The sequence below is a fragment of the Aspergillus welwitschiae genome (genome assembly GCF_003344945.1).
Source record: "Aspergillus welwitschiae strain CBS 139.54b unplaced genomic scaffold BDQ94scaffold_1, whole genome shotgun sequence".
In the NCBI taxonomy this organism is placed as follows: domain Eukaryota; kingdom Fungi; phylum Ascomycota; class Eurotiomycetes; order Eurotiales; family Aspergillaceae; genus Aspergillus; species Aspergillus welwitschiae.
The window spans coordinates 543,460-555,166 of record NW_020798695.1 but is presented as its reverse complement, the minus strand read 5'-3'; the positions used below and the strand labels follow the sequence as shown (position 1 = coordinate 555,166).

Below are 11,707 nucleotides of genomic sequence, written 5' to 3'. Positions count from 1 at the left end.
CGGCATCCTGTATTGTACATTTTATAGCATATACATATTTCAAGGTTTGACCTGTCATGTGGCCTGCGCATCTCATGCTGGACCGTGGGTGGAGCATGGAATCTTTGATGTGCTTGATATAGATCGACCAGACTACGGGTCGATTGGCGGCGGGAAATGGCAAAGACTGGGGGATTATTCAGCCGAGTTCTTCAAGAGCAGGAAGATTCGCTGTCTGAAAGATTCGGCCATGATGTTAATCGGATTATGTATGGAGTAAGATATCCAGGGGTTTGTTTCAAGTGCTATGTTATTATTTTGTTCACTATTTTCTTTCTTCCATTCCTTTTCTTTTTGGCTTCATTCTCGTTCTTGGGGCGTGTCTATACGCTTAGACTCTGATCCATTGCATTACATGGGCCAACGACCTTGGCGGCAGTCATTACATGTTTCTTGTCCGCCATGAGAGGACCCGTTAAAGAGAGAGAGAGAGAGAGAGGCATGACCGTGACCTTCCCAGAAATGTGGAGTGGGAGGCACGGGATCTCCGCTGAAGTAACCAACATACATCTGGCCGGACCGGGCTGCTTCAATTCCTCCTCCCCCCTGATAGACATGCAATACACTTAATCCATCTAGTCTCCGAATGCCGGGCAGTGCTGGGGTAAGGAAAAGTATAATTAGCCCAGGCAACGAGATGAGCGATCTAGCTCGAACGCACGGGAATAATAAGCAGAAGAAGCGACAAGAAGGATGAAGGAAGGTCTGGACCCCAAAGATCAGAGAACGAGGATGGGCCGAAGCAGGCAGTAATTTGAGCACCTCCTGAACTAGCCTCGAACTATGTGGAGGCGCGCACTGGGTGAGCAAATGGAGCGAGCGTTGGGGGCTGGCCAGAATGGGAAACTCATTCGACAAAAATTATCTCTTCAGCGATGTGCTGCATGTAACATGCAGCACTCGAAACATGCTTGATGACTTCATTTTACTTGCATGTTACTTATGTTGTAACCTCCTAGCGAATCATAATCCATGTAAGAAGGAGGGGAGAGCATGCCGCTGAAGAATGGAGGAAGGGGAGTCAGTCTTGGTGTCAAGTGGGTGTCGGGGAAAAGGGAGGGTAACTAAAGTAAGATCACCGCCACACCGGCGAGGCTCGATCGGTTCCTGGCGGATGGGCGGTGGAGTATTTGGGCCAACTTGTCCTGTCCGGTCCTGTACCATACATACATGCTAGCAAGCAACCAAAGGAGAACGGCAGGACGAGCCATTCGCGCGGTACTGTCTTTACCCCGGGGCATAGGGTAAGTAGGAACTAGAAAGAAGGTGGTTGCTTGTCTCAGAAAGTAGCTGTAGCAAGCCCACTCAAGTCTAGTGCCCGATGTCATGATGGGAATGTCTCAGCTTTACTCTCGATAGAAGTAGGGATGGGGTCAGAAAGATACTACTAATGTACCCCCGGAATGATCGCACATTCAAGATCGCAAAAGGATCCGTGGAGAAAGTAAAAGAAGGACTTTCTCCGCGACAGCCGCTCTGGCATGGAGGTTGAGGGTTGAGGTCGTACGAACATACCGTACCATACCTTCTAGGTATGTATGGTATGAATTGAGTTCTTTTGCTTATATTTCCAGTTAATTAGTAGATACTAGATAGATACCTCTAGTAAGGTACTGCGGTAATCTCCATGAGTAGGGAAAAAAAGTAACGGGGTATTGTGGATGTATCTTCCATCAGCCGCCAAATAATTTCCCGTTCCAAGAGGAAGTCGTCGTTGGCTCACACTGGCTCACCATCGTGTTCCGCCCGTCCCCCCAGGCTCCATCTTTCTAGCCCAGCCCATCCCATCCCATCCATCCATTCATTCATTCATCACTATTCCCCCCCTTTGGTTCAGAGTCTCTCCCCCCCAAAAGAAGTTCGGCCACTCCCTAGTCCGGCCCTCTTCCAACTCCACTTCTTGGGGCGTCGCCAAACCCAGGTCAACTTCGGCGGTGGCTGCTGCTTCTCCCGCTGCTTGTTTCTGCCTGGGTCCAATCCCTACTGATCTATTTTCCTCCCCTTCCCAAAGGCCGCCGCTTTAGGTCTTTCGTGGTCGCTACAATTAATTAATTAAATTGGTATGCCTCTTGGTGACCAGTCCTATCCTTGTGCCGACTTCTGTTGACACAGGTGCCTCCGGCACGTTCTATTCTACATTCCGCATCGGATTCCTCCTTCCTTTGTTTTCATTCTGTTCGGAGGAAGCCTTAGCACTTCCCTCCCTCCACCTCCACCCCCCAGTCGCAGCGGCCGTCCATTCCTTATCACCCGCCACGAGCGAAATCCTCCGATCCTCAGACAGAAACCTATACTCAGTTCTCATCAATGGCCTTGCGGTCGCAACCTCACCCTACCTCGGATGCATAGTGGCAAGCATATTGGCTTTGGACCGACCCAGATCTCTCCTTCCTGTCAGCAAGTACGGAGCCCACGGGCCTACCGACAGCAAACCCCCCTATGAACGCTCCTTCTGGGACTATGTCGCCTGTCTCCGTGGACGGAAGTGACTGGTCCGGTATCAATCAGTATCAAAAATCGGATCCGCCTTTCTCCCCGACCTTCTCGACTCGCAGCGCCCTGGCCACTCCCCCTACCTCGGGCGTACCCAGCGGTTCAAATGGCGCAGGACTTACAAATGGTGCGTCGGGCCCGGTCAGCGATGCCGGGAACCCGTCTCCTCCAAGCTCGGTGGCAGCGCGATCTAGCGATGGTACATTGTCGGATCAACGCAGCAAGCGACACAAGCGGATGGAGGAGGTCCTAGGTCAACACTATGTTGCCCTCAGGAGGTTCCTCAATGCGTCTCATCGCGATGACCGAGCAAGCAAGTCGAGCAAAGCCCGGGACAAGCTGCTACGACTCTCCGCAACTCAATTTCACGAATTAAGTACCGACGTTTATGATGAACTGCTCCGACGCCAAGCAGCCATGCCGGCTCCGAATCGACCCCCTCGTCCCGATATTCCTCCATTCCTGCCACCGCGCAAGGACTTCCATGAAAAGCGCAATCAGGCGCGTCAAAAGCTTGCTTCACTTCAGCATCAGCGTTTCCGGGATCTGGCGACGGATGTCTACACCGAGTTAGAGCGACGATTTCCCCAATTCCCTTCTAGGGAATCCCGGCGGCTGAGCCCGGCTCCCAGCTACCGCGGGCGGCCATCCAACGGCTATCCACCAAACGGATACCCCCCGACGCCGGGCGGACCGCGCTCACAGTCTCGTGGGCCTCCGTCTCGGATGGGCTATCCTTCTGGTGGACCTCCAGCCAGTCCGATGTATCCCCCACGCCAAGGGTCCCTTGGCGGGCCGCCTCCGGGCATGAATGGTGATGGTCCAATGGCCAAATCATTCCAAAGTAACACCATAGTTCCGAACAAAAGTACTATGGTCGAGGATGATGATGATGGAGTTGGCACAGAGGACGATTACGATGCGCGGAGCGATGCATTTGCTCTGGATGCGGTTCTGCAAAGTCGGCGGGGGACAGGGGCAACTCTCGCCGACGCAGACAGAAAGGCTTTGGCGGAAACTCAGTCGCAGGTTTCTGCTTTGCAGGATAAGGTGAACAAGCTCGAGGACCTACTGAAATCCAAGGATGAGGAGATATCCAGGTACCAGGAAGGTCAGAACAAGGTGGAGACCTTGGAAGACTTGGTCAAGTCTAAGGACGAGGAGCTCACTAAATACCGAGAAAGTCAAAATACGTCAGATGTAGGCAGACGACCTTCCTTGATCTCATGGATTGCGCTTGCTAACCGGATTCACAGGTCAGTAGTCGCGAGCGCCAAGAATGGGAGGATCTGAAGTCGGACCTAGAGAGCAAAATCTCGCAGGCAGAGGACTTGAACAGCAACTTGCAGCTTGAACTGGACAAGGTTCGGGCCGAGCATGAGGCCATTGAGAACGATCTCCGGAACCAGTTGGAAGAAGCTTCACGGCAAAGCAGTGGAGATCCAGAGCTGCAGGCCCGCTTTGCTGATCTCGAGATCAAGCATCAAAGCCTGCAGACTGAGCTGCAAGAGCAGCGGTCAGTGACAGAAGAGGTCAGACGGGAGGCAGCTGGCTTCTTGAGGGAAATGAGGGAGCTGTCCGAGCAAAGCCAGTCCCGGTGGGAGCACGAGGAGCAACTTACGACCGAGGTTCACAGATTAGAGGAACAGGTTAAACAGTGGAAGACCCGCTATGAGAAGGCAAAGGCGCAGGCAGGACACCTTCGCACATCATCTATCGGGACAGAAATTCGTTCCGATGCCGCAACTCTCACAAGGGATCGTGATATTTTCCATGAAAATGGCTTGGTCAAGGATGTCCATGTCGCGAAGTTCCAGATTTCTATTGATGAGCTGCTGCACACTGCACGCCACGACGATTACCATGTCGTGACACGACAGATCAATGCTGTCGTAATCGCGGTACGTCATATGCTGCAGGACGTGCAAGAAAGCCAAGATCCTAGCGATGGGTCATCGGCCCTGCGTTCTAAGGCTATAAGCAAGCTTTCCACCACCGCGAACAATCTGATCACTGCCGCCAAGAATTTCGTGAAGTCAAATGGGCTCTCGCCGGTCTCCCTTTTGGATGCCGCCGCTTCTCATCTGTCGGCTGCTGTTATTGAACTTATTCGCCTCGTAAAGATCCGATCTACTCCTCCTGATGAGTCCCATGAGGACGACGATGAGGTTCAGCTTAGCCAATTGAAGTCCCCTGACTACTTCAGCGTGGCTCCTAGCCAAAGCCGCCACAGTCGCAATGACTCCGTCTACAGTGCCATAGGCCCCCCGCCTGACGCTCCCAACGGAATTTCAGTGACAGTGCAAGACTATACCTCGCAAGCTGAAACCCACGAACTTCAGGAGATGAAGGTATGTTACAATATCTCTAATTACAAGTAACGTGTGCTAATTGAGGCGACAGCTCTACGTTGAGGATCAGACGAATGGCCTGGTTCAGTCAATCCAAACCCTCATTGACAGCATCCGAGCCGAGCGTGATTTGACCACAATCAGCACCCATGTCTCTGCTATCTCTTCTGTGGTGACAAACGTTACCTCATCGACCCAGCACTTCATCAAAAGACCAGAGACTAGCCCGGCTCTTCGGCAACGCATCGATCCTATCCTCGAGATGTTGGAATACCACAAACATCGCCTTGTAGGCGCTGCGGCCGAGGGCGAGGCCTCTAGCAGTCCCGAGGGGCTTCGGGAAGTAACCAACAAGCTTCCACCTATCGCCTTCGAGATTCCGCGGGTTACCAAGGAGCTTGCTCATCAATTGGACCCCGCGAGCCTTGAGGAGGACGACGATTTCCGATAGTTCATCCGCCTGACGGTCATCATGATATTGTTTCTTTCTAGACTTCTTCAGCCCGAGAATCGCAGTGGCGTTATTCTCTTTTCACTTCTATCTCTTTCTAGCATGCTGATTTGGCACCATGATACCAACCGAACTGCTGGACCTTGCAATCTCGCTTTCCTTACTTTTGCAGTTATCACGCATGACAACGAGCAACCATGTGGAACGACGTGTTGTAATCAGGTGGAGCTTTACGACAGATTTTTGTTTTCTACCAGACGCACCCTGAATTCGGGAGCGATGTATTTTTATTGAGCTTCTACCACTTTTTATCTTCTGTTGATTTGTTCTGGATTTGCGATTGATACTTTCTGCTTCTATTTGATTAGCGCTTTTCTCTTCCTCTCTGCATGATGGTCCTTGTGGGACTGGATTTCTTTTTTGTTTTCTTCTGAAATTATACTGCGGCATTTTCTTTACACGTTCAACTCCCGAAACTGCTTCTATTTTCTTCCTGACTTTCAGACGGGGGCCTTCTTTCTCTTGTGTGCCGTGGTTATTATTCTCCTGGAGTCCGTTTAGATGGCTCGATAGATAGACTTTGGTGATGGTTGTATTCACTGGCTGCGGCCATTGCTTTCCGCGATGAATGAAGTATTAAATGTTGACAATTTGCCTGGTAGATATCCGAGAAAAGTAGAAGAATTGCTTTGGTATGTAGTAGAGCATAGGTGTGCGCCGAATGGTCAATCACGTGTCCGACCAGCTGTCGAGCTCCAATAAAGTGAGAAACGAACCCGATCTGGTTCTGGAAAGCTTCCGTCCGAACCGGGTCTTAGCTAATCATGAGCTATCCCCGGTTGGGGCAGTAGCAGGAATATTTTCCTCCGCTGTCCGACGCGGTTTCTCCAGTTCTTTTTGCTCTCCACGCCAGCAAAGCAGCAAGCACCCAGCTACGGGCAATTCGTTGAGACAAGATATTCTTATTCCTCATCCTTTCTAGATAGTACTGTAAGTGATGCATCCCGATTGCATTGGCCGACCCCAATGGTATTAGGGGGGGGAACCAATGGCAGCACACCCCCCTGGTCCGGTTGCTTGGAGTGAGAAGCTACTTAGTTAGCTGGTAGCTACTTTACTTACTGGACGGTCGGGGGACTTCCATGTTCTTCCACGGAGCGGCCTGAGGCCCACGGCGGATGGCCTGGCAAGTTGCATGATTGGCGCGCATGGGCTGACGCACAGGACAGAAGCGGTTAGCAGCCAGTGCCCCTCCAGCAACAATGTTCTCCCGAAGCCTGAGGTCAACAATAACCCCACCTTGCTCGCCCTTCGCTTCTCGTCCCCTCTTCTCCATCCCCAATTGCAAGCAATCTTCCTTCCTCTCTCTTCGTCCTTTCCATCAATCATCCGCAGCCATGTCTGGAAACACCAAGGCCTTCTTTGATATCCAGTACGCCCCCGTGGGCTCCAGCGCCCGTAAGTTGTTCTCTTCTTCTTCTTCTCATCGTCCTTCTACTGCTGTCGTCACCCTTTTTCTGCATGGATGATTTTACCCCTCCTTTGAAGAGAAAGTGGAAGTACTGGGGGTGCTTTCCAAAGAAAGCACTCCCACAATCACGAATCTCTTTTCCTGCCCTTTGATTGACGTCTATTCTCTCAATGGTTGCTGGATCCTTTGGCTGACTTTGACCTCTTCCCCTGCTCTCTAGCCAAGACGGGCCGTGTCGTCTTCAACCTCTTCGAGAAGGACGTCCCCAAGACTGCTAAGAACTTCCGTGAGCTCTGCAAGCTTCCCCAGGGTCAGGGTTACAAGGGCTCTACCTTCCACCGTGTCATCCCCCAGTTCATGCTCCAGGGTGGTGACTTCACCCGCCACAACGTGAGTAATTCTGTTATTGTGACCCCGCCTCCGTGGGCGGCTGTATGGGAGAGAAGGATTTGACTGATATGATCATCCAGGGTACTGGTGGTCGCTCCATCTACGGTGAGAAGTTCGCCGATGAGAACTTCATCTACAAGCACAACAAGCCCGGTCTCCTCTCCATGGCCAACGCTGGTCCCAACACGTAAGTTCTACTTCTGTCGCTCGTAAACCTAGGCCCCAGGCAGCTAACAGCATCTGCAGCAACGGCTCCCAGTTCTTCATCACCACCGTTGTCACCTCTTGGCTCGATGGCAAGCACGTCGTCTTCGGTGAGGTTGCCGATGAGCAGTCCATGCAGGTCGTGAAGGAGATTGAGGCTCTCGGCTCCTCCTCCGGCTCCGTCCGCTCTGCCGTCAAGCCCACCATCGTCGACTGCGGTGAGTTGTAAGCGGTTTTCAAGGATAACAGATGGCAAAATTGGGATATCGTCCCACGGGCTGGTGTAAACCAGCATCGTGAGGGTTAATGGTGGACAATTCTCTTTATCCCTCTACCCGGTGTAATCTAGAGTGTCCATACCAGTTGTCAATAAGTTTCCTCCAAGCCAGTGCCGTTGTAGTTGAGTATTTGCAGTGTAGTCAACCATCGTCGTAGCCAATAATTTTTACATACAATATCTACAGAAAAACGAAATAATTTCCACCTCGTAAATTAGCACACTGTGACGAAATCCCACGAACGTGGCAACCTAGACTGGCACTAAGCCCGTACTACAATTCAACCCCGCTCCAACAACTTCTCTCCCTCTTTTCTCCGGTGGGGGAGGGAAAGAGAGGAGGGAGGGGGGAAAGTTCGAGATCTGGCAATTCGACCCTCGGATTGGTTTCCCGGTTCCGAATACGGCCGGCTTTCCCATTCCTTTGCTTTCCTTGCTTGCTGCGTGCTGCGTGCTGCTGTGTTGCATGCAGCTAGCCTTAATGAGACTACCTATCTTTAATGTAGAGTAGTATGAGCAGGGAAAGCCTTTATTTCAACTTTCTTTCTTTCTTCCTTGATTTTAATTGATAATATAGATCTGCACCATGATATAGTATCATAGATGGATGGATGGATGAATGGATGAATGGTATGTATACGTAAGTACCTCGAAAGTTAGTTAAGTAAAAAGTGAGGGGTAAGTCGAGGGCCCAGCCAAGGCTGGGGGGCTAAAATATGATGTGATCGGATCACGAGTATCATGTCGTAGTTGTTGTGTGTTTTTTTAAGTAGGATTGGATTGGATTGGGTTGAGTTAGTGGCATTGCCAGCATAGCCATTCAACGAAGGTGAATGAACTGTTTCCCCGCGCCAGTAAATAACTGTAGTAAGATAACCGGTTTTAAAGTTATCCGGGATCATGAACTGATACTATCTTATCTACTTATTATCATCTTAGTAGCTATAGCTATAGCTACTACTACGATAGTATTGTTTCACATGGAAGATTCTGTGACTTTTTCTGTAATTGTTTTATAATTGTTTCAGGTAGTAAGTTGGGGTGTGTTTGGTCTGGGTGAGCTTTTATGTGGTAGGGAATGGATGGTGTTTGATTGGTGCTTTTACTAGGGTTGATAAAGAACTAGCTGTGTATGGTGTTTTCATCTTGGTATACTGGATGAGGGATGGGATATTCATTACATGTAGTATACTATTGTGTTAAGTTTTTATTAACGTTATGTCCTATGCACAGTAGACGTAGTAATCTAACAATCATAGGTACCGTCCCCTTGATAACCACACTTGATGAATCAGATAGTAGCTCTGAAAAAGAGCATTATCTCCATACATCATCCTTCTATCCTTCCATCCATACTCAACAAACTAAAATCCATACCATCTGCACAGAACAATCACTCCGAGCTTCCCAGCTACTAGATAGTATGTCAAACTAAGCTCCAACACCCACCTAGCCGCAGCATTTAGTCACGGATGTGGCGTCGTTCCTGATCCGACGTATATCGTCAGTCAGTCAGTCAACAATAACACCAACATAAGATAAGTCGAAACGAACTCACTCATTACCAACCACCTTCCCGGACGAAAAGAGAAGAAACCCCACGAACGCCCCAACAAAGATACAAATGATAATGTACCCATTGTAGTACATCCCCAGAAGCATCACGAAATAAGCCACTGCAAACTGCAACACATGCAAGGTGGCCCGGATGATCCGCTCACCCTGGCTGGGCCGGAAGATGAATTGGGTCTGGTCCTGTTTTGTAGCTGAGGCTGGCGCAGCCGGTGTTGGTTCAGACTCCCGTGGTGACTCTGGAACTGGAGGCAGAGCTGAAAGTGAACCTGATGGTGTCCATGGCGTTGGTCTTCTGGCAGCAAATGTGTCGTCTATGGAAGTGACGCCGGGTCGATCGTCCCCGGTATCGGCTTTAAGCCTGGCGCGGTTGATGATGAACGCGTCGTATTCGCTGGCCATGCGACGGAGGAGTTCGAGACAAATGACGAGAAAGACGATGCCGATGCAGGAAGCGGCGAACATGCATGAGGATGTGATGTGCCAGGATTCGGAGATGAAGCCTGTTGGGTGTTGTTAGTGCTTAGGTATATGGTTTGATGTTTGGTGGTGTTGGACTGGACTTACATGCATCCACGGTGTTCCAGTTCCAGAGCATCTGGACATGGTTAGTAGATAGCCTAGGATTTGGTATGAGGTGGTGGAGGTTGTACTGAAACCTTGCAGCTGGGTGAGTCCGTGCTGATGTCAATGGTTGATGCAGTCATATCCATGCTGTCTATGTCTATGGTGTTCAGGTGCTATCGAGTGAGGATACTAGATGACAGGAAGATAAGGACAATTGTTGAGAACGATAAGACAGAAAAGTAGCCTGGTGAGGAAGAGAAGAACAGTAGTGAGGAAGAGAAAGCAATAATTAGTGACTAATATTCTGACCACTCGATACGTGACATTCAGGACCGTGTTCTTGTATACACGTTATTTCCCATACGAATCAGTAAGAACGCGCTCTCTACAGCAGAGTCCCTGCCGCGTCATGGGGAAGACGGTCTTTGCGAGGATTTGAGCACATTAGTCAGGGAGCTCCTCGACCAATGGGCCCAGAAAATGTAGTGAAGAAGACATACTACAGTAGGCATATGGATTAGCAACCGAGTCTGTATTCGCTGGAATAGTCAAATATCACACTGAAACGATCCATCCCGCCGCGCCCAACACCTCCCATGGCAATCACTGGGTATAAACAGAACTCGCCCTATCGCGCTGCCCTGTAGAAGATCCCAGATAGCAGATATAAAGAAACAGAATCCAAATCCAAGTTATCACCGGCGTGCCGACTTCTTAATCACGCCTTCCAAGATCTCCCGGATCTGCTTGCACCCGTCTATTCCCACCGCCAGCATTGTTTCAACGTATGTGCAATGCACCTTGGAGTCCATCGTCAGCATTGCTACCTTCATCTCGTCCTCATCTTCGTTAATCATAGCCGCCTCGCCCACTGGTACAGCCGTCGTAGTCCCCACCGTAAGGAACGGAAGCTCCTGCTCCTCTGGCAGAGACAAGTCCAGCAGCGGATCCAATGTGTCATTATTCGGGTCCCGCGGTGTGGACGCACTGCCGCTCATTCCTGACGTACACCCACAGAGGAGTCCTGGCATAGGAATACCGGCATCCACAAGCGCCAGCGTACAGGCATTGACTGCCGCTGCGAGAAGCGATCCGTCTGACGACAAAACTGAGACGTGGATGCTGATCGTACTGTGAGGGTAGAGGTGGGTATGGAGATGCGACTGGAAAGCAGAGCGTAGTATCGTTGCGACGCGCGAAGATTGCCTATTCAAGGTTATAGTCAGTACCAGACACAGCAGACACATCAGACATGATGATAGTCTAGAGCAACGTACTTATCACTTCCGCCGGCTCTGCGCTTGCGATCCACCCCAGCAAATCCTGCAACGTTGACATCCACCTCTACTACCGCACCTGCTGATCCAGCAGCACCACCCGTGGCATCACCGCGACGTCCTTCTGCGGGACCGTGGACGGAGCACAGGATCGCGGTGTTGCCCATGGCCAAGTAGGATGAGCCCGAACTGGCGGGGTTCGTGGAGATCTGGGCCTGGAGCAGTCGAAGCTCATTCCAGCGACGGCCATCAAGGCGAAGCTTGGTGAGGGGATATGTTGTGGATGTGTCGAGAGGCATTGTGATCTGGGAGGTGCTTCAATCGGTATGCCGAAATTAAGATGGAGGAAGTTTTGGCGTGGTTCCCCGCACCATGCGCTGTCAAATTTTGTCGAAGAGTTATTAAAGCCGTATCGGAGAGTTTAATTCGAGTACAGGCACGAAGCGACGCAGTATGTAGGCTCAGATTATAGTCGACGGCGAGCAATGGGCGGAGAAGAGGGGAATTGGTTGCGGAGTTTGACTTTTCGGCGCGGAATTCTTCAGTCAGCTGCTTGCCCAATCGGGAAGCCCGTTTGACTCCATCGCGTCTCCGCATCTCCATCTCTCTTACACT

General features: G+C 50.7%; 5 protein-coding genes across 5 annotated transcripts; 2 read left to right on the top strand and 3 right to left on the bottom strand.

Moving 5' to 3' along the window:
- Positions 1-2,478: 2,478 nt before the first annotated feature.
- On the top strand, positions 2,479-5,334 carry BDQ94DRAFT_164922 (putative cell polarity protein; the record flags this gene model as incomplete). Its single annotated transcript, XM_026770151.1, has 3 exons — positions 2,479-3,732; positions 3,789-4,883; positions 4,936-5,334. The coding sequence occupies 3 exons, from the start codon at positions 2,479-2,481 to the stop codon at positions 5,332-5,334; spliced, it is 2,748 nt and encodes a 915-aa protein (XP_026632178.1).
- Positions 5,335-6,244: 910 nt separating this feature from the next.
- BDQ94DRAFT_132501 (uncharacterized protein) lies at positions 6,245-7,461 on the bottom strand. Its single transcript, XM_026764074.1, has 4 exons — positions 7,442-7,461; positions 7,276-7,382; positions 7,026-7,195; positions 6,245-6,792 (listed from the first exon to the last, which is right to left on the bottom strand). The coding sequence occupies exon 4, from the start codon at positions 6,721-6,723 to the stop codon at positions 6,433-6,435; it is 291 nt and encodes a 96-aa protein (XP_026632177.1). The 5' UTR covers positions 6,724-6,792; positions 7,026-7,195; positions 7,276-7,382; positions 7,442-7,461; the 3' UTR covers positions 6,245-6,432.
- cyp4 (peptidyl-prolyl cis-trans isomerase) lies at positions 6,732-7,628 on the top strand (the record flags this gene model as incomplete). The annotated part of the gene is made up of 4 exons (XM_026770150.1): positions 6,732-6,792; positions 7,026-7,195; positions 7,276-7,382; positions 7,442-7,628. 4 exons carry the CDS (start codon positions 6,732-6,734, stop codon positions 7,626-7,628), a joined length of 525 nt encoding a protein of 174 aa, XP_026632176.1.
- A 1,497-nt stretch (positions 7,629-9,125) lies between these two features.
- BDQ94DRAFT_164920 (high-affinity Cu transporter CTR3) lies at positions 9,126-9,961 on the bottom strand (the record flags this gene model as incomplete). Its single annotated transcript, XM_026770149.1, has 4 exons — positions 9,126-9,162; positions 9,235-9,751; positions 9,816-9,846; positions 9,902-9,961. 4 exons carry the CDS (start codon positions 9,959-9,961, stop codon positions 9,126-9,128), a joined length of 645 nt encoding a protein of 214 aa, XP_026632175.1.
- A 150-nt stretch (positions 9,962-10,111) lies between these two features.
- BDQ94DRAFT_2346 (exosome non-catalytic core subunit SKI6) lies at positions 10,112-11,603 on the bottom strand. Its single transcript, XM_026775290.1, has 2 exons — positions 11,093-11,603; positions 10,112-11,021 (listed from the first exon to the last, which is right to left on the bottom strand). The coding sequence occupies exons 1-2, from the start codon at positions 11,389-11,391 to the stop codon at positions 10,511-10,513; spliced, it is 810 nt and encodes a 269-aa protein (XP_026632174.1). The 5' UTR covers positions 11,392-11,603; the 3' UTR covers positions 10,112-10,510.
- Between the last annotated feature and the right edge of the window lie 104 nt (positions 11,604-11,707).

Bases quoted from the DNA above. Each gene is read 5' to 3' on its own strand.
- BDQ94DRAFT_132501 (XM_026764074.1), bottom strand. From the start codon at position 6,723: ATGATTGATGGAAAGGACGAAGAGAGAGGAAGGAAGATTGCTTGCAAT.
- BDQ94DRAFT_2346 (XM_026775290.1), bottom strand. From the start codon at position 11,391: ATGCCTCTCGACACATCCACAACATATCCCCTCACCAAGCTTCGCCTT. The intron at 11,022-11,092 runs GTACGTTGCTCT...AACCTTGAATAG, and splicing joins AGAGCCGGCGGAAGTGATAA to GCAATCTTCGCGCGTCGCAA.